This window comes from Anomaloglossus baeobatrachus, chromosome 8 (assembly GCF_048569485.1).
Source record: "Anomaloglossus baeobatrachus isolate aAnoBae1 chromosome 8, aAnoBae1.hap1, whole genome shotgun sequence".
Lineage (NCBI taxonomy): Eukaryota > Metazoa > Chordata > Amphibia > Anura > Aromobatidae > Anomaloglossus > Anomaloglossus baeobatrachus.
The window spans coordinates 36,216,937-36,237,936 of NC_134360.1; the positions used below are offsets into that span (position 1 = coordinate 36,216,937).

The 21,000-nt window shown below is 46.3% G+C and overlaps 1 protein-coding gene across 3 annotated transcripts in view; it reads right to left on the bottom strand.

Annotated features, from left to right (window-relative positions):
• Window positions 1–1,203: 1,203 nt before the first annotated feature.
• PRRT3 (proline rich transmembrane protein 3) overlaps window positions 1,204–21,000 on the bottom strand; it is a 79,205-nt gene continuing 59,408 nt past the window's right edge. For all 3 annotated transcript variants that reach the window (XM_075321460.1, XM_075321459.1, XM_075321461.1), the window contains exon 4: window positions 1,204–5,717. In XM_075321460.1, coding sequence (XP_075177575.1) covers window positions 3,691–5,717 — 2,027 coding nt within the window. In that variant the 3' untranslated portion in view covers window positions 1,204–3,690. The remainder of the gene's footprint in view (window positions 5,718–21,000) is intronic.

Below are 21,000 nucleotides of genomic sequence, written 5' to 3' on the forward strand. Positions count from 1 at the left end.
CATTCACACTGTATGGCTTTCTCTATAGTATTCCGGTAGTGGTGCCTTAAGACCAGGTTATTCCTTAGAACTCAGTCTGATATATGACATCTGATGGCATAACATTAATTCCGGTGAAGGCAGACAGAAAGGGGAGGGAATAGATAGCAAGACCCAACCCACATATTCCCATCCTGTTGCAACTGTCAATCAAATGCTGAAACTTTACTTGCAAATACTTCTGAAATAAAACATCTAATCTCTGAACAAAAGGTATTCTTACACTCAGCATCCTAGCACCAGTATAGCACTGACTTTACTTTATATATGAAAATCCTGATGGTTGGAACCCTTTAAATGGAACCACCCCATTCACACTGTATGGCTTCCTCTATAGTTTTCCGTTGGTGGTGCCTTATTTAAGACCAGTAAAGCAGGGGTTAACTCAGTCTGAACTATGTCATTTGATGGAGTAATCTCAATTTCCCTTCAATCCAGTGAAATGCACTAGATCCCTATTCGGGATAATATTGGGTTAAATCAGCGCTATACACATTTGAGCCACTTGGTGGCACTGCAGGACATGGCAGTTTGCTTTTCACTTTTCATAGGGCTCTTCTGGGATTTGAGCAAGTAATGGGTTAAATAAAAGGAAACCTACAGTTTTTCTTTTATTTAGACCCCTTACCTGTGCCAAATTTTTATTAATCACAGAAAAAAAACAACATTTACTTTTCTGGAGATTGGCAAAGTATCAGGATGCCATCCGTGTGGGTACTGCCACCTGTTCTGAGTTTGCAGGATGAAAAATAGTCCGACTGGTTCGAAAAGGAACAATTTTTACAAACCCCCACCCTCAAATGGGCCTAATGCAATATTACATGGCCAGTACCGTAGTTTGTAACTGCTCAAATATCATCCACATTCCGTAAAATACATAGAAGGACATTGACCGGCGTTGCAGATTTTTGGAACTTGTCAATTTGAAATGTGGATTGGTAAAATCCGCCGGTCACTTTGATGTTTTAGTCTCCTTTTTACTGGAATTTTTTCCTATTTTTCATATCTTAGCTGCAGTACCCAAGAATGGCCACTACACAGTGTAAGGCGCTGTTGTGTCTGGGACTGTAAACTGCTGATTGGACAGGTTTAGATCATCAATATCTCAGTCCTGGACGATTCCTTTAAGGCGCACTTTTGGCTCGGCGTAAAAACAAGGACGCATTTAGTTTTTAAAGACATATTTTATTGTATGTACAGGTGTAATTTGGCACACGGCATGGCTGGCTCACCAAGCCTTGACACTAGGGTTTATAGAAATATGCCGCCCCCCCGCGTACGTAGGTGACGCTCTCCCTTAGATTGTCACAGCTTTCACAGTCTACACCATTTTCACCTTCCCCACGCACCGGGATTGTGCCTCAGCTGCCTCGAAATTTCCTCTCCACCTCGGGGAGGTCGTATGTATATTCAGCGATGACTACGACGTCACAGATTGCTGGTGCCACAGAAGCCACGAGGAGTGTCCATATATACAGACCTATATACAGATATGGCGGCCTCACACTACAAGGTAACGCTAAGTACTGGATACAGTATACAGCCGGCCTACTTGGGTCGGGTCCATCACCAGCTCACGGTGATGGCAACTATTCTTAAAGGGGGACTCCACCAAAGTGTATTTTATAAAAAAAATGTCATTAATAATGCTGGCTAAGATTGTGTGGCTGCTGAATATTGCCTTCCCCGCTGTCAGTGCAGTGCCAGACCCACTGCCAGCCAGTCAGGATGGGAGGGGTTAGAGAATGGGTGGAGTTCAGACTCCAGGGGGTGTGGCTTGTGTTGGGAAATGCTGTCTGTGAGTAAAGCAGTAGCTACCAATAAGATTTTTTATTTTTTAGTGGAATTTTAGAAGCGAAGGAACTGCTCCGGAGGCCGAGAAGACTGCTTGGATCGAAGGATGCCCTTTATTTCCACACAGGGTTTGTCTAATACTGAGAGTAATATGTGGCGGAAGGCGTCATACCGTTAACATAAGATGCTGCCACTAATAAAACGGTGATAATCTATGTGAACAGCACACGTATAGGAGAGAACGGCCTGTCCTAAACTGAAGAAGGAAAGGACTCTATAGAGAGCAGAGCCCTTTCGCACGGTGCAGAGACTTCTACTGGACAGAATGCTTAGAAGGTTCATTGACCATAGTAGATATCTAGTGCGGAGACTTCTACTGGACAGAATGCTTAGAAGATTCATTGACCATAGTAGATATCTAGTGCGGAGACTTCTACTGGACAGAATGCTTAGAAGGTTCATTGACCATAGTAGATATCTAGTGCGGAGACTTCTACTGGACAGAATGCTTAGAAGGTTCATTGACCATACTAGATATCTAGTGCGGAGACTTCTACTGGACAGAATGCTTAGAAGGTTCATTGACCATAGTAGAAATCTGATGCGGAGACTTCTACTGGACAGAATGCTTAAAAGGTCCATTGACCATAGCAGAAATCTGATGCAGAGACTTCTACTGGACAGAATGCTTAGAAGGTCCATTGACTGTAGCAGAAATCTGATGCGGAGACTTCTCCTACTGGACAGAATGCTTAGAAGGTTCATTGACCGTAGAAGAAATCTGGTGCGGAGACTTCTACTGGACAGAATGCTTAGAAGGTTCATTGACCATAGCAGAAGTCTCTGAGAAGTGCCCATGGGGTCCCGATCTCTCGCTAGAGTGCTATATTTGGAAATCAATGGTGGCTGAAGACTATCAACGTCGTCAACCCCCATGTGTCACATCAGATCATTTCATCCAGATTTCTCTTTTCGTCTTCCACTTGGGTTTCCTATCTGTAATGGGGTCTACAGCAGCCACGTGGGGTTTGGTGGGTTTTCTACGTCATTGGTTTGGTGGCTTTTCTATTTAACACCTCTATACACGTTAGACCAGAGTGGACTAAAGCCGCCAATATCGGCAGGATCAGCTGACAGTCTGAAGTGTCTGGGGGGCTCCCAAATCTCCCCTAGAAATTTCACAAACCCTTGTTAGAGACATATGTATAATGTAACCAGAACTTTCCACAGTTGGGTTCAGAAGGTTTTTGTCCTCCTGCAGATACCAGAGCTGCCTGCAACATACCATGGCATGTACTTCAGCTATGCACAATCGGTAGTTCTATATTTTTGAGCTTTTTAGATTTTAGTCTGATTGTCATGAAATATTTTTCTTTTGGTCGGGGCTCTGCCTTTTTGGGATAACAGCAAAGGCCTCTAAACATCTGTCCCGGAAACACCGTACCGTTGTGGTTAACGTACCAAGTCCTTTAGGCTGTTGTTTCAAACAATACTATTTTGTAGGGTTAAAGTCCGACAGAAATTCACGAGTTCTGCCTTTTAAGTGCTTTTATAAGACAATACAATAGACAACGACGTCCATCTTGTAATCCAAAAAATAATAAGTGTCCAGTGGAGGAAGTCACATGTCACCACTCAAAATAAATACATAGAAAACAGTTCTGTAACAAAACGCAGATATAGGGCGATTCCTAAAACGCAGAGGCGCAGTGTGCTTATTACATAATATCTGACTAGAGGTTGGGGTGTCTCCTCTTTGATATTATAGAAATGTTCTTTCGTTAAAAAAACAAACAAAAAACCAAACAGGCACCTTTCCCTTTTTTTTTATGACAAGTCCATGGTCGAAGCTCTGGCTTACAGTTCGATGGTCTCACTGGCAATACTGTGCGAATCTGTGGTTTGACTTCTTTCGATTAGTCTCCTTCCAAAACTTTTCTCAGGTTCGCTGCTCTTGGACATAATGCTAGGTTGGGATCCTTGCTTTAGAAGTTGGGTGGTTGGTGCGTCTTCAAGGGGAAGGCTTTCGACGGAAGATCGTCCATGGCGCCAAGGATTCCAGCTGATTTTGATCGACCCTTTGGAAACGCTGTCCATGGAGCTGACTGACATGACGGCATCGGTGGTGAGATCACGAGGAAGCTCTTTGCTCTGCTGGAGGCTTTCGCTTGGAGACTCGGCCTCGGTGGTGGAGTTACACTTGGCCGTGCTGTACATGTAGTCGGGGTTACTGCATCTTCTCATTTTCAGGTCGGAGGAGATGAGAGGGTCTACTGTCTGGTTCAGAGCAGAACATTCTTTCAAGGAAGAACAAGAGTCCTGCCGGCTCAAGTAACTAGGATACTGGAGACTGGAGTCTAGAAATATGCTATCTCTAACCAGGTGTTCCCGAAATAAGGCCTCGTCGATGCTTCTACTCAGATTAATAGGAGATGGCGGACGAAACTCCAGATCCGTCAGTGACAGCATTGACTCCTTCTCAAAACAAATACTTGTGTAAGAACGTCCCATGGTCACATTTTGAGATTTGGGGCCAAAAACAGAATCGGGTTTAGGTTTGAAGAGGGGGGATGATGACTGACTATTGTTGCCAATGGCTGCCCCACTTTTAGTCTCATTGTTTTCCTTAATGATCCTAAGAGGAACGTTCTCGGCATGGTTGCGGATGAGGCTTTTGTTGATGTTGTTGTTCACCATCCTGTCTTGGACGCTGTTTGTCCAGTCGTAGCAGTTGTTTGGATACTCTGGAACGTCGCTTTTCTTGTAGGTGCAGAAGTAGCTGACGATTTTGGACCAGCAGGTATGATCATTGTTGCTGCACTGGAGGCAGAAGCTGTGGGAGGCTACAAAGATCATGCAGAAGCAAAGAGCCAGTTCGAATATTCGAAACCAAAACTGCAGAAACCACCAGGACCAGGAAAATTCATTCTTCCTGCCGAGTAATCCGTACAGCCACAATATAGCGTAGACCTGTAAAGCACAACACAAAAGTCCAAAAATACTGCTCACTAATAATACTCTGGATGAAGTAAACATGCACTTGATGCTCCTTCCTTGGGTTTGAACCACCACAATATCTTCACCGGTTGGCGACGCTTGTTGTGTCTCATTCACGATTTCTTTACTGCTCTTACTTAGCTGGTAATATGCCACAAAATTGCCAACCATTAAAAAAATACCCCATGAAATGGAGAGGATCTGTAAGACCATGTTTACGGAAGGATTCAGAAGATGGGTTAAGAGATCGGCACTTAGCAGGACGATGAAATGAATGACCGCGATGACGGCAAGCAAGGCGAGGCTCTGGAACTTTGGGGGTAGCACTTGAAGACGGGCAATCTTCAGAACCAACAGCACCAAAGTGGCAAATGCTGTTAGCATAAGTGGGAAAGTCACATTGTACAGGACCAGGGCAACAGATTGCGTAATCCTCACCCTTGTCCCATAGGGATCAAGAAGAAAGAAGACCCCTCGTAAGACTCCAATCACAAACAACAGGGCATTGGCCAGAATGATGTAAGGAAGGTAGGTCACTCGAAGAATGTGAGATCCGATAAGGTTGATTAGAGCAATTACTGATAACAAGAAGAAGAGGGCGCCGGTCCCGTAAACGTGCATATCCCAGGCAAAGCTGAGGGTGCGTTGTAGGTCATCCCACTTTAGGAGAGTTTTATTGGTTCCGACAAATTCACATGTGCCGCCTTTCTTGGAGCACATCTGAGAGTCCATGATTGGCTTTTTGGAAGGGTAGTTGGTTGGGACATTGATGAGCTTAGGACGATGAAAGGCTCGTTGAGTTGTGACTCTTATCTCTCCTCTGCGTCCATTCTTCTTGGTACCATTTGGGGACAGTTTAGTTTCTTCTGACGTGTCTGGCATTGGGTCTGAAAAAAAAGACATCATAGTTAATTTAAGAGCACAGATAACAAAAGTAAACCACATGTTTTAAAGGGACCCCACACACATTAGACCAACTATCTCTGCTGACAACCCCATGCACAGTATAGCGGCCGTACACATTATATAGCTGTCAGCCAATTGAGACGATCGTTCGACCGACAGCCATCTCAGCCGACTATCCATAAACAGAATCACACGCTCGGTTGAGCCCTCATCTTCTTTGACTCATCGACTGGCGGTTTATTTTTGGGAAAACAATGCAATTGGCAGTCCGAAATTAGACGTGTGTGATCAACAGCCAGCCGGGTCCCATACACATTATACGCCATCAGGTGAACCCATCGATATTAGCGAGTTCGTCTGGCATTTGTCTAATGTGTATGGGGCCTTGGCTGAGTGCTCCCGGATTCTCTAAGAGAAAATCATTGGCAAACTCTTCCAAAAGCAGCTTATCTCTAGGGACCACAAAAGGATCCTCCTCTGAAATTGAGCTAGCTGGAAGCTTTTCTTCCCGCCATCATCTGTTGGGGGTAGAGTTAGGAGACCCCAATACTCAATAGCTGGGAGTCCATTATTCTGTATGGAGGACTATGTGGGGCCCATTATTCTGTATGGAGGGCTATGTGGGGCCCATTATTCTGCATGGAGGACTATGTGGGGCCCATTATTCTGTATGGAGGGCTATGTGGGGCCCATTATTCTGTATGGAGGACTATGAGGGGCACATTATTCTGTATGGAGGGCTATGTGGGGCACATTATTCTGTATGGAGGGCTATGTGGGGCCCATTATTCTGTATGGAGGGCTATGAGGGGCACATTATTCTGTATGGAGGGCTATGGGGGGGCCATTATTCTGTATGGCCCATTATTCTGTATGGAGGACTATGGGGCCCATTATTCTGTATGGAGGACTGTGGGGCCCATTATTCTGTATGGAGGACTGTGGGGCCCATTATTCTGTATGGAGGGCTATGTTGGGCCCATTATTCTGTATGGAGGGCTATGTGGGGTCCATTATTCTGTATGGAGGGCTATGTGGAGCCCATTATTCTGTATGGAGGACTATGAGGGGCCCATTATTCTGTATGGAGGACTATGTGGGGCCCATTATTCTGTATGGAGGGCTATGTGGAGCCCATTATTCTGTATGGAGGACTGTGGGGCCCATTATTCTGTATGGAGGACTGTGGGGCCCATTATTCTGTATGGAGGGCTGTGTGGGCCCATTATTCTGTATGGAGGGCTATGTGGGGCCCGTTATTCTGTATGGAGGACTATGAGGGGCACATTATTCTGTATGGCCCATTATTCAGTATGGAGGACTATGGGGCCCATTATTCTGTATGGAGGACTGTGGGGCCCATTATTCTGTATGGAGGGCTATGTGGGGCCCATTATTCTGTATGGAGGACTATGTGGGGCCCGTTATTCTGTATGGAGGACTATGAGGGGCACATTATTCTGTATGGAGGGCTATGTGGGGCCCATTATTCTGTATGGAGGGCTATGTGGGGCACATTATTCTGTATGGAGGACTATGTGGGGCACATTATTCTGTATGGAGGACTATGAGGGGCACATTATTCTGTATGGAGGACTATGTGGGGCACATTATTCTGTATGGAGGACTATGTGGGGCACATTATTCTGTATGGAGGACTATGAGGGGCACATTATTCTGTATGGAGGACTATGTGGGGCACATTATTCTGTATGGAGGACTATGTGGGGCCCATTATTCTGTATGGAGAGCTATGTGGGGCACATTATTCTGTATGGAGGACTATGTGGGGCACATTATTCTGTATGGAGGACTATGAGGGGCACATTATTCTGTATGGAGGACTATGTGGGGCACATTATTCTGTATGGAGGACTATGTGGGGCACATTATTCTGTATGGAGGACTATGTGGGGCACATTATTCTGTATGGAGGACTATGAGGGGCACATTATTCTGTATGGAGGACTATGTGGGGCACATTATTCTGTATGGAGGACTATGTGGGGCACATTATTCTGTATGGAGGGCTATGTGGGGCCCATTATTCTATATGTAGGACTATGAGGGGCACATTATTCTGTATGGAGGACTATGTGGGACCCATTATTCTGTATGGAGGAATATGTGGGGCCCATTATTCTGTATGGAGGACTATGTGGGGCCCATTATTCTGTATGGAGGGCTATGTGGGGCCCATTTTTCTGTATGGAGGGCTATGTGGGGCACATTATTCTGTATGTAGGGCTATGTGGGACCCATTATTCTGTATGGAGGGCTATGTGGGGCCCATTATTCTGTATGGAGGGTTATGTGGGCCCCATTATTCTGTATGGAGGGTTATGTGGGGCCCATTATTCTGTATGGGGGTCTATGTGGGGCCCATTATGCTGTATGGAGGACTATGTGGGGCCCATTATTCTGTATGGAGGGTTATGTGGGGCCCATTATTCTGTATGGAGGGCTATGTGGGGCGCATTATTCTGTATGGAGGACTATGTGGGACCCATTATTCTGTATGGAGGGTTATGTGGGGCCCATTATTCTGTATGGGGGTCTATGTGGGGCCCATTATGCTGTATGGAGGACTATGTGGGGCCCATTATTCTGTATGGAGGGTTATGTGGGGCCCATTATTCTGTATGGAGGGCTATGTGGGGCCCATTATTCTGTATGGAGGGCTATGTGGAGCCCATTATTCTGTATGGAGGGTTATGTGGGGCCCATTATTCTGTATGGAGGGCTATGTGGGGCCCATTATTCTGTATGGAGGACTATGTGGGGCCCATTATTCTGTATGGAGGGCTATGTGGAGCCCATTATTCTGTATGGAGGGCTATGTGGGGCCCATTATTCTGTATGGAGGGCTATGTGGGGCCCATTATGCTGTATGGAGGGCTATGTGGGGCCCATTATGCTGTATGGAGGGCTATGTGGGGCCCATTATTCTGTATGGAGGGTTATGTGGGGCCCATTATTCTGTATGGAGGACTATGTGGAGACCATTATTCTGTATGGGGGTCTATGTGGGGCCCATTATGCTGTATGGAGGGCTATGTGGGGCCCATTATTCTGTATAGAGGGTTATGTGGGGCCCATTATTCTGTATGGAGGGCTATGTGGAGCCCATTATTCTGTATAGACGGTTATGTGGGGCCCATTATTCTGTATGGAGGGCTATGTGGGGCCCATTATTCTGTATGGAGGGCTATGTGGGGCCCATTATTCTGTATGGAGGGCTATGTGGGGCCCATTATTCTGTATGGAGGGCTATGTGGGGCCCATTATTCTATATGGAGGACTATGTGGGGACCATTTTTCTGTATGGAGGACTTTATAGGGTCCATTATTCTGTATGGAGGACTATATAGGTCCCGAGACTAGGGTGTCCCATGACTTTGACCAAGTTTTTAACTTTGGCCCTCTGTATATTTGAGTTTAATATCTTTGTATGGGGGCCTTAAGCTCTTTATAATTTTTTTTAATGGTGACGACTCTGTACATACCACGCACTCCCCATCGTGAGAGGCAATATACGTGCCGACAGAGCTGTATGCTTCTCTGACAAGATTCAATGCTTTATCCGTATGTATCTAAATACCCAGGCCCTGGCAGAAGTGCTTATTGGCACTCGGCAGCTGTGGTACATGTAGCTAAGCACCGCTGTATCACATAGCAGCTCAGATACAGCGGCTCAAGACTCCTGGAATTTACTTTATGGTAAAAGTAACATTTAATGATGAGTTTAATGTGTGCTCAGGTTAGATCCACAGATGCGGTATGTTCCTCTTTTCATGCATTATGTGGCGGATTTATTACACACTGCCTTGTTGATACAGTGATAAACCCCCTCTTAGAAAGGTGTGTGATAAATGTAGAGGGATTGTATATTCCTGCGAGCTATAATCAATCAGGGCCTTAATGCTCAGACGGGACGGTCCTAATGTACGAGTGAAACGTCTGCATTCCTCGGGCCTATAGTCATAGTCGTGCGCGGAGTACAATGAGCCACATTCATAGCGGCGGTCCTGGGCTCTTACGTGCGATGTCATGCTATGGAGCCGATTCACGCACGGGCCGGGATTGTGTCCCGCTTTATGGACCGGCAGTTACCATGGGGGCCGCACACAACATGAGGTTCCCTAATCCGAAAATGTATAAACAGGTGAGTATCAGAGATGGCTCTTGACAGTTTGATGGACAGAGGCTTATGATCTGCTTATATTGAGTAATGCTGGATTTCTATCCCCTGAGGGATTCATTGTAATGATTATGTCATCGCCATACACCTGATATCTAGCCATAGAACAATCTGTAGTGGGGTCCCCTCCACCTACCCTGTGCCATTTCTAATACTGGTGGTCCAGGTGCAACCACCACCTCTTTACCTCTTTTTTGAACCATTTTGATTCATAGCCATGATCCCTTTTTACAGATTACACCCCTCCATTCTCCATTTCTTGCTCTCTCTCCATGCCTGCCGTAAGATATTGGGAATCTTCAACAGATTTTGCAATGTGGCTCCTGAGCTTAATGCTATGCATCCAAAGAGTTGGAATCAGGGGCGTAATGAAAGCGGAAAAGATCGCAACCACGACCGGGCCCGGGGGTGCAGAGGACCAGGATGGGAGATGATGGAGCCATATATACCAGGATGGGGACGTAATGAAGCTATATATAACAGGATGGGGACATGATGGGGGTCATATATACCAGGATGGGGCCATATAAACCATGATGGGGCCATATATACCAGGATAGGGCCATATATACCATGATGCGGCCATACTTACCTGGATGGGAACATGATGAAGCTATATATAACAGGATGGGGACATGATGGGGCCATATATACCACAATAGGGTCATATATACCATGATGCGGCCATATATACCAGGATGGGGGCCATATATACCATGATGCGGCCATACTTACCTGGATGGGAACATGATGAAGCTATATATAACAGGATGGGGACATGATGGGGCCATATATACCACAATAGGGTCATATATACCATGATGCGGCCATATATACCAGGATGGGGGCCATATATACCATGATGCGGCCATACTTACCTGGATGGGGACATGATGAAGCTATATATAACAGGATGGGGACATGATGGGGCCATATATACCAGGATGTGGCCATAGATACCATGATGCAGCCATATATACCACGATGGGTCCATATATACCATGATGCAGCCATACTTACCTGGATGGGGACATGATGGGGCCATATATACCAGGATGGGAACATATACCAGGAAGGGGAAATTATAGGGGCATATATACCATGATGGGGAAATGATGGGGACATATATACCAGGATGGGGCCATGATAGGGCCATATATAACAGGATGGAGCCATGATGGGGCCATATACACCATGATGGGGCCATGATGGGGGTTATACACCAGGATGGGGAAATTATGGGGGCATATATACCAGGATGGGGAAATGATGGGGACATATATACCAGGATGGGGCCATGATGGGGCCATATACACCATGATGGGGCTATTATAGGGGTTATACACCAGGACAGGATGGGGATATGATGGGGACATATATACCAGGATGAGGCAATGATGAGAACATATATACAAGAATGGGGCCATGATGGGGACATATATACCAGCCTATAACCATGATGGGGGACATATTTACCAAGAAGTGGCGCAGGATGGGGGGACATTAGTACAGGACAGGGTTCATTACTACACAATGAAGGTGATAACTCGTATGTCTTCATAGGATTTTGAATGCTACAATGGCTTATATAGGAGGGCCCCAGATCAAACCTTGCACCGGGGCCCATCGGACTCTAGTTACGCCACTGGTTGGAATATTGGACAATGCTCTCCCTGGACGTCCCGGTAGAGTTGTCAAATCTGGGTGCAAATTCTCTGGAATCCTCCCATAAAGCTCTTTCGTAAGGCTTTGTGGGTGCCGAAGAAGCACATTTGGGCAACATGAAGGAGATACGGTATTTGCAGTCCAAAAAAGTATGGGACAGGACCCCTTTTTGCAATTCTGTATTGAATGAGCTTCATCCATCGTCATGCAAAGAAACAAAGCGGCTGATAAGTGGCTGCCCCTTGTAAAAGAAAAAAGGACTACTCTGCATTGGATATGTCATATAGTGCTCTGTATGGTTCCTCTCCGTGCACCTTCCTCCTGTGTAAGGCTACAGGGCTCCACATCCACAATCAATGACCGTCATGTCAGATATAGTCTGTCTTGGACCCATTGTGGTGTCGGGCAGATCGCAGGGAGCGGCGGACATTACAATAGAACTCACACAGTAAGTTACATAAGAGGGATGAGCTCATCGGAGTATTCAAGGGCACTCAAATCCAATCTCCAGGTCACAGGGAGAGAAAACAGGATTTGGTGGGGATTACTTCGGACTGGGGGGGGGTATACAATAAGATCAGTGACGTTACTGCAGAGCGCTCAATGTGCAGCGACAGCTTCTATTTCTGCCGCACCTGAAGGCGCTTTATGTTAACAGATCCCTAAAAGACATTTGTAATAACTATTACGGTGACCGTTAATGGGGGTGGGGGGGGGGGGGTTTCCATGTTGGATCATCAGATTGAAGTGCCACAACCCAATACTTTTTTTTATAGTGGCTGAGATGGTACTAACTCTCCTATTCCCTTGTATGGGGTAAAGGTGGCAGTACCACTCGTGACCACAATTCAGTGTGTGGCGCTGTACCACTTCCGACGCACTGCAGTCCCATTAATCAGCTGACTGGTCGGGGTGTCGGGAGTAGGGTCTCCACATATCGGATATTGATGTTTTACCCTAAACAAATCGCATCAAAAATGTCGTATACGGTGAGTTTTGAAGTAGGTTAAGAAACAGGTGTAAGTAACAATGAGGGGTCTTCAGCTTCACCCAAGTATCAGTTGTGTCTGGAAACTACGAACTGCTTCTTATTCTCCTCCACCAAATATCTTCCTATGACCAAGGGTGAAGGCATAGGGGGTGCATGGGTATTGGCTTTATCTGGCCCTGGTGCCAGGGGAGGCCCAAAAGCCACTATACCAACTAGGAGCACCAATAACTGGTGCATTGTACATGGGGGGACATGTTATGGATTTTGCATTGGACCCAAGAAGATGGCATCTTAAGACCTCCATGTAATGCTACCATCAGGGGGCGCAGGTACACAGGAGATGTGTAGAGCTCCTAGGTGTAATGCGGCATCTGCCCACTAGATGTCACCAGTACCTAGATGGGGAGATATAGAATGGTCGTGCACGCCGAGAGTCAGAGCCAGGAGGTCACGTCAGTTCAAAGGAGGAAGAGGAGCCAAAGTCACGTGGAAGCCAAAGGTCGGTAGTCAGGAGTTAATGTCAGATACAGATGGGGAGCACAACTGTAGTCAGAGAGCAAGCCGAGGTCAGAAACCAAAGAAGAACGTCAGTACAAAAGTGGGGAAGCGGAACTGAGGGAACAAGACAAGCGGAGGGTCGGGAAGTCAAGGAGAGGAGGCGGAGTAGCGGGACAAGGATCAAAACAAACTAACGGGAACCAGAAACACACTGCAGAACAGGAACTGTCACTGGCGAAATTCTGGTGTAAACAGCCCAAAGATAAAGCAAGGCGATTACCGAAACGAGGCACCAAACAAGCCCCGCCTGCCGGCAAGGACCAGGGGAATACAAACAACCGAGCAATAGACAAAACCCAATGGCTCTGCAAGCAACAGAGCCAAAGGTGAATCGTGACACCTCATATTTGAAAGAGAAAAGTCCGAAGCCAAAGAATTTGGTGAGTCCAATCTGTTATGAATGGAGGTTTCCCGACTCTCCCGAGAGATGATGTTGGAGGCTACTTGAATTTCAATGCCCGATCCTTTTATTTTCATAGGAGATAAGTGGCTATCGGAGGACTTAGTCCACACTCCCTATTGGAGATGTAGCAGACATGAGAGTGCATGAGTATCGTGTGCTCAGGAGAGATCGCTGTCAGCACAGCCAGGTTTCTAAGCTTCAGTATTTGGTTGCCTTGGCTCATATCTTATGATTTCCAGCTCAAGTAAACTGTTAAGTAACATTATGAAATTCCTCCTGATCGGACCTATTTCCCTCGGGCCTCTTGACGGTAGGGTTCGCGGCAGTGTTTGATTGTTCTCTACCTCTTTTTTGACTTGGGTGGGCTCCAGTAGACTAAACCTTTCCATAGTGCTCAGCAAGGAAAGACCAAACGTATGCTGTAGAGTATTGGATGTTCTTGATGAGGTGATGGAAACGTTCTTGCAGATGTTTCAAGTCGATCTGTTCCCGGCTCGGGCAGACACAGCGACTCGGGGTCTCTACAGGGGCACAGCCAGAGACTAATGCGTTTTGTGTTATGGCGTTAGTGAGTGTTGCGGATCACCACCCGGGGACAAGTCACTTCTCGATCCCCGGCCTCCACCGACTTCTTCTAATCAGGAGAGATGGGAACGTGCCAAAACATTAGTGCGGTAACAGTAATGTCCTCTTGTCACCTCTTCAAAGATAAGCAAATATAGAAGTGGCACAGAAATCAAAGCTGTCAGTGACGGGTGGAAAAAAAAGTTCATATCCAGCGGCGGACATATGAGTGCAACCTGAAGAGGTCGGGGGCCCATTTCTACTTCCAAAACAGGTGGAACTGTGATTTTGATGAGTTGTTGGACTGAAAAGGGCCCATCTATTGTTCTTGCACACGGACCCTTATCTGTCTGTGTCCACCAGTGGTCTTATCCATCCATAAAGCATGGTGGAAATGTCTACTACATGTATATATGTGAACACTGTAGGTCCAATCCATACTGAGAAACACTGGTGTCTGAAATAGACCCACACACAGCAGGGTACGCTGGACTTCAGGCACTCCATGTTTAACTGTCTTGTTGTCACGGGTGACACACAGTCATCTGGTTTTTGGCCATAGAAGGTCACAGCGTTTGACTTTACAGAATGGTCCCCGACTTTCCATTGTTCCTGCTGTCAGTATTCATTGGTATAGGTAGCTTTCGTGCTGGATTTTCATCTCTTCCCCTTTTAGACCCAGCAGGATCTCGCCTTCCACCCAGCTGCTGATCATCCACATTCTCTTGGTGCTTAAATACCCCTTCCTTCCTGGTACTGGCGCTGGTGATATTATCCAGTTCATTCTAGCCAAGGTTGCAAGCAGGTGGCTTGTACTCACCTGTGGTATCATTGCTGAAAACTCTGCTGAACTTCTACTGGTGTCATCTCTGGATAAGTAGTTCATGCTTTGCCCCCTGTGTGTCCTCCTTGTTGTCTTCTTTAGTGTTTAGTGGGGTTGACGAAGAGCTCATCCCATCTGTTCCCTAGTTAGGGCCCAGCACTAGGGATAACTATTATCAGGTATCCAGCTTGGTGCATAGGTGCAAAACCTATCTAGGGTGGTGAGGGACCCATAGACCATTAGTAGGTTTGGTCAGGGGTCACCATCTTCCCTTTCCCTAAACACAGGGTTTCCCTTCCCTTCCCTTTTAATGTTCACTTGGTACTTCCCTGTGTCTAGGGTGACACTTGTTTTGTGGTCCCAACAAGTGACCAAAAATGTTCAGTTTGCCCCCAAAATTGTAGCAAACTGCTTAGCTCTAGAACGCGCAACCATAGAAATCTACCATAGAAAACAAGTAACATAGCAGGCCTGCGAGGCCCCAGGTATGCGCTCTAGGGTTAATAGTGGATACATTTTAATATCTAGCATAAAACTAACCTGTCCTTACACACCATTTTAGCCTTGTTGGAGAAGACAATAAAAAAACACATCTGAGAACCAAAGTGGAGTTTCCCAGCCACCTCCAGTAAGAAGCCCACGCGAAACGTGCGTAGGGGTCAGAGCAGTGCCATATACTGACAGAGATTACCATGGGTGAGCGCACTAAATATTGATCTGTGTTTACTCTGCTATTTTGTGGCTAGATGTATCTGACATTTCAATGTGTATACACATCCCATTGGAGATATGGACTTTTGGTACTTGACACTAGGCACCTTATTTAGCTTGCAGCACTTTTTGTGTATTGTATTGACTTGAATTGTTTGTATTTATGTCTAATAAAGTTTATAGGAAGTTTTTCCATTTTGGTAGTGATTTATATGGCTCCATTTTTGTATAGGGTTAAATTGTTGGAGAAGACTCTGCTTCCTTCTTACTTGCACCACTTGCTTGTTATCTAAGGGAGCTCTGAATGACGCTAGATTATGCAGTGAAGCTATTTTGGCCAGACCGAGGAGAATGATAAATCCAGACTCAAAACCTCGACTTTCCATGGTCACTGTTTTCAATCAGTTTGTTTTGTAGTAGGAAGATCATAACAAAATGTGACATTAATCAATATTCCAGGCCGGCCCGGGGGAGGGGGGGGGTGCGCAACACATTTGCAGCTGGTGCTTTTCTCAGCGGCATCGATTCCTGAGCGCCTCGGTCGAGCTAGACTGGCTACGGAATGGCTTGGCTAGAAGTTCCCTCGGCTCCGCCAGCAGTTATGCAAGTGTTTCTATTAAAGGCCTTAGAAGAGCAACACTGGAATCGCTGAGATTGTGCAGACGAGATCTGAAGACGGCAGAAGTCCAGCTGCTGCGAAACCACCAACAGCGAGGAGCCGCAGATTGCAAACCGCTGCTCTACAGAATCAACTCCTCCCAAGTTCTCCTCTGAGGGATGTTCTCTAACTTCTACAATAGATCACAAAAGTGAGTACACACCTCACATTTGTGTAAATATTTTATTATATCTTTTCATGGGACGACACGGAAGATCTGACAATGTGATACAATGTGCAGTGTCAGTGCGCAGCTTGTATAACAGGGTAAACTTGGTGTCCTCTAAAGTACTCAACACAAACCCACTGGCAACAAACGTGAGTACACCACTAAGTGAACATAGCCAAATTGTGCCTTAAGTGTGAATATTTTGTATGGCCACCATTATTTTCCAGCACTACCTTACCTCTCTTGGGCCTGGAGGTCACTAGAACTTCACAGGAGCCGCTGGATCCTCTTTATTATTATTATTATTATTTATTATTATAGCGCCATTTATTCCATGGCGCTTTACAAGTGAAAGAGGGTATACGTACAACAATCATTAACAGTACAAGACAGACTGGTATAGGAGGAGAGAGGACCCTGCCCGCGAGGGCTCACAGTCTACAGGGAATGGGTGATGGTACAATAGGTGAGGACAGAGCTGGTTGCGCAGTGGTCTACTGGGCTGAGGGCTATTGTAGGTTGTAGGCTTGTTGGAAGAGGTGGGTCTTGAGGTTCCTCTTGAAGCTTTCCACGGTAGGGGAGAGTCTGATGTGCTGAGGTAGAGCGTTCCAGAGTATGGGGGATGCACGGGAGAAATCTTGTACACGATTGTGGGAAGAGGAGATAAGAGAGGAGCAGAGAAGGAGATCTTGTGAGGATCTAAGGTTGCGTGCAGGTAGGTACTGGGAGACTAGGTCACAGATGTAGGGAGGAGACAGGTTGTGCATGGCTTTGTATGTCATGGTTAATGTTTTGAACTGGAGTCGTTGGGCGATGGGAAGCCAGTGAAGGGATTGGCAGAGTGGCAAGGCTGGGGAGTAGCGAGGGGAGAGGTGGATTAAGCGGGCTGTAACATCACGGAACTGGTGGGTGTTACAGGCCTTGTGCTCCTCCACCTTCTGTTTAAGGAGGCCCCACACATGCTCCATAGGGTTTAGGTCTGGATACAGTTGGCTGGTCCAACACCTTTACTCTCAGTTTCTTTAGCGAGGCAGTGGTGGTCTTGGAGGTGTTTGGGGTCATTATTGTGTTGGAATTTGAAGGGAGGGGATCATGCTTTGCTTCAGGATGTCACAAGACATGTTGGCATTCATGGTTCCCTCAATAAACTGTAGCTCCCCACAGCCAGAAGCACTCATGCAGCCACAAACCACGACACTCCACCACCATGCCTGACTGTAGGCAGGACACACTTGTCTTTGTCCTCCTCACCTGCTTGCTGCCACACACACTGACACCATCTGAACCGAATAAGTTTATCTTGGTATCATCAGATCAGGATGTGGTTCCAGTAATCGATGTCCTTAGCCTGCTTGTCTTCAGCAAACAGCTTTTTTTGTGCATCATCTATAGAAGAGGCTTCCTTTTGGGACAACAGCCATGCAGACCAATGTGATGCAGTGAGTGGTGTATGGTCTGAGCACTGACAGGTGGACCCCCCCAGCCCTGTAACCTCTGCAGTGTGCGGCATATGGTCTGAGCACTGACAGGCGGACCCCCCCAACCCTGTAACCTCTGCAGTGTGCGGCGTATGCTCTGAGCACTGACAGGCGGACCCCCCCAACCCTGTAACCTCTGCAGTGTGCGGCGTATGCTCTGAGCACTGACAGGCGGACCCCCCCAACCCTGTAACCTCTGCAGTGTGCGGCGTATGGTCTGAGCACTGAAAGGCGGACCCCCTGTAACCTCTGCAGCAATACTGGCAGCACTCACACGTCAATTCTGAAAAGACGACCTCTGGATATGACGTTGAGCACATGCACTCAACTTCTTTGGTCGACCGAGGTCTGTTCTGAGTGGATTCTGTCGTGTTAAACCTCTGTATGGTCTTGGCCACCGTGCTGCAGCTCAGTTTTATGATGCTGACAATCTTCTTATAGCCTCAGCCATCTTTATGTAGAGCGACAATTCTTTTTTTAGATCCTCAGAGAATTCTTTGCCATGAGGATCCATGCTGATCTTCCAGTGACCAGTATGAGAGAGTGTGTAAGCGATAACACCAAATGTAACACCCCTGCTACCCATTCACCTTGTAACACTAATGAGTCACATGACACTGGGGGTGGAACATGGCTACTTGGACACAATTTGGCCATTTTCACTTAGTGGTGTACTCACTTTTGGTGCCAGTGGGTTTGTGTTGAGTTATTTAGAGGGCACCAAATTTACACTGTTATACAAGCTGCACACTGACACTGTACATTGTATCACAGGGTCAGATCTGCAGTATTGTCCCATGAAAAGACATGATAAAATATTTTCAAAAATGTAACGGGTGTACTGACTTTTGTGATATATTGTACATTAAAGTTTAGTAAGCACGTTCTGTGACCTGGGGCAGGGAGAGGAGGAGGTGAGCTGTGCCATCACATATTGTGAATGGTGGATCCTGTGTTATCTACTGTATATAGAGGTGTCATCAGTTATTGTACAGTAGGGGGAGGAGGTGAGCTCTGACATCTATTATGAATAGCCGATCCTATATTATCTTCTGTATATAGGTATGTAAAGGTGTTATCAGTCATTGTACAGCAGGGGGAGAAGGTGAGCTGTGACATCATGTATTGTGAATGATGGCTCTTTTATTATCTACTGTATATAGAGGTGTTATCAGTCATTGTATGGGATGGAGAGGAGGTGAGCTGTGACATCACCTACTGTGAATGGTGGATCCTATATTATATGCTGTATATAGAGGTGTTATCAGTCATTGTATGGGATGGAGAGGAGGTGAGCTGTGACATCAACTACTGTGAATGGTGGATCCTATATTATATGCTGTATATAAAGGTGTTATCAGTCATTGTACATGAGGCGGAGGAGATGAGCTGTGACATCAACTATTGTGAATGCTAGATCCTGTGTTATCTACTGTATATAGAAATGTTATCGGCCATAGAGATGGAGGTGAGCTGTGACATTACCTACTGTGAGTGGTGGATTTTCTATTATCTATTGTATATAGAGGTGCTATCAGTCATTATACAGGAGGAGGAGGTGAGCTGTGATATCACCTATTGTGAATGGTGGATCCCATGTTACCTACTGTATATAGAGGTGTTATCAGTCATTGTGGAGGAGGTGAGCTGGGACATCACCTTTTGTGAATGGTGGATCCTGTGTTATCTACTGTATATAGAGAAGTTATCAGTCATTGCACAGGAGGAGGGGGTGAGCTGTGACATCACCTATTGTGAATAGTGGATCTTGTGTTATCTACTGTATATAGAGGTGTTATCAGTCATTGTACAAGAGGGGGAGTCGGTGAGCTGTGACATCACCTATTGTGAATGGTGGCTCATATGTTATCTACATAGAGGTACTTGTCCTAATCCTGTCTCTGATGATAATAAGACTGCTGATAAGTGATCTCTACTTTACAAGATGTCACAGGCTATTTTTTTTATATTAATAGCGAGAAGCTACTATGTTAGGGCCGGATATCTTCATGGATATCACTATCCTATACGATCTCTGGCTCCTTTGCTTTGCAGACAGCGCAGTCAGGGTAGGGCCGGTGCGGTGTCGCCTGTTGACAATTCATTTCCATATTCCAGCTTCCTTCCCACATGGCGGCCTACTGCCTGCTACATTCCAGCTTCAGCCGATGATTGTCAATGCATGCCTGCTTGTTTTGACTGTACAGCGTGTACGCAGCGATGGAGCCTTGGGCAGGTTGGAACAAACACTTTGTAACAACAAAAGATGAATGAATGAAGGGCTGAGGAAACATATCTCTGGATGCTGCGCGCTGCGCCGCTCCGCTGCGCAGACTATACCTGGAGAACATCAGCGAGAAGAGACGATGGGACATTTCATTGTACATTGTCATCATCATTCACTTCTGGTTATCATGGCGGCCACTGCACCGAGGGCAGAACCCCAGGACTCCAGTATTCCTGTGCGCTGCAAAAACATCCTGTATGCTGCCTATGAAAGTCTATGCAGTGGGATAAGAGGAGTTCTAGCTGCTAATGTCAGGGACAGTATGGAAGGGTGACCCCACTCTGCTCCAGAGCGCCCCCTGTCTACCACCTCCTGCACCGATTCCCCCCCCACGGTATCCCACCTTTCTTTGTGGTAGGACTAGTTCTGCGTTCTCATATGGAAGGAGGAGAAGGATCTGGCTTGCCAGTTTTGGCAATGCCAAAGGTGGGAAGAACGGGAGGACAACTGTCAATCAAAGGGGAACTACAAGTCCAAGGATGGAAAAACTACAACACCCAATGTGTAAAAACCAAAACTTGCCAAATCTCCCTCAAAAAGGGGAGACGTCCTGGAACAGTTGGCTAGTCCTCCTATAAGGCAATAGTGTTAGGAGGCCTTATAAACAGGGGGGCTTGTTAAAGGGGTCTATAAAATGACTGTGCTTGGTAAAAGGGGCATAGTTTGTGCTAGACAAATGGCAGACCACCTTATGAAATCTCCCTGGAAAGGATTTAGAAAGTTGTCTTGTATGAAAGGGTTGACGAGGAACGTGAT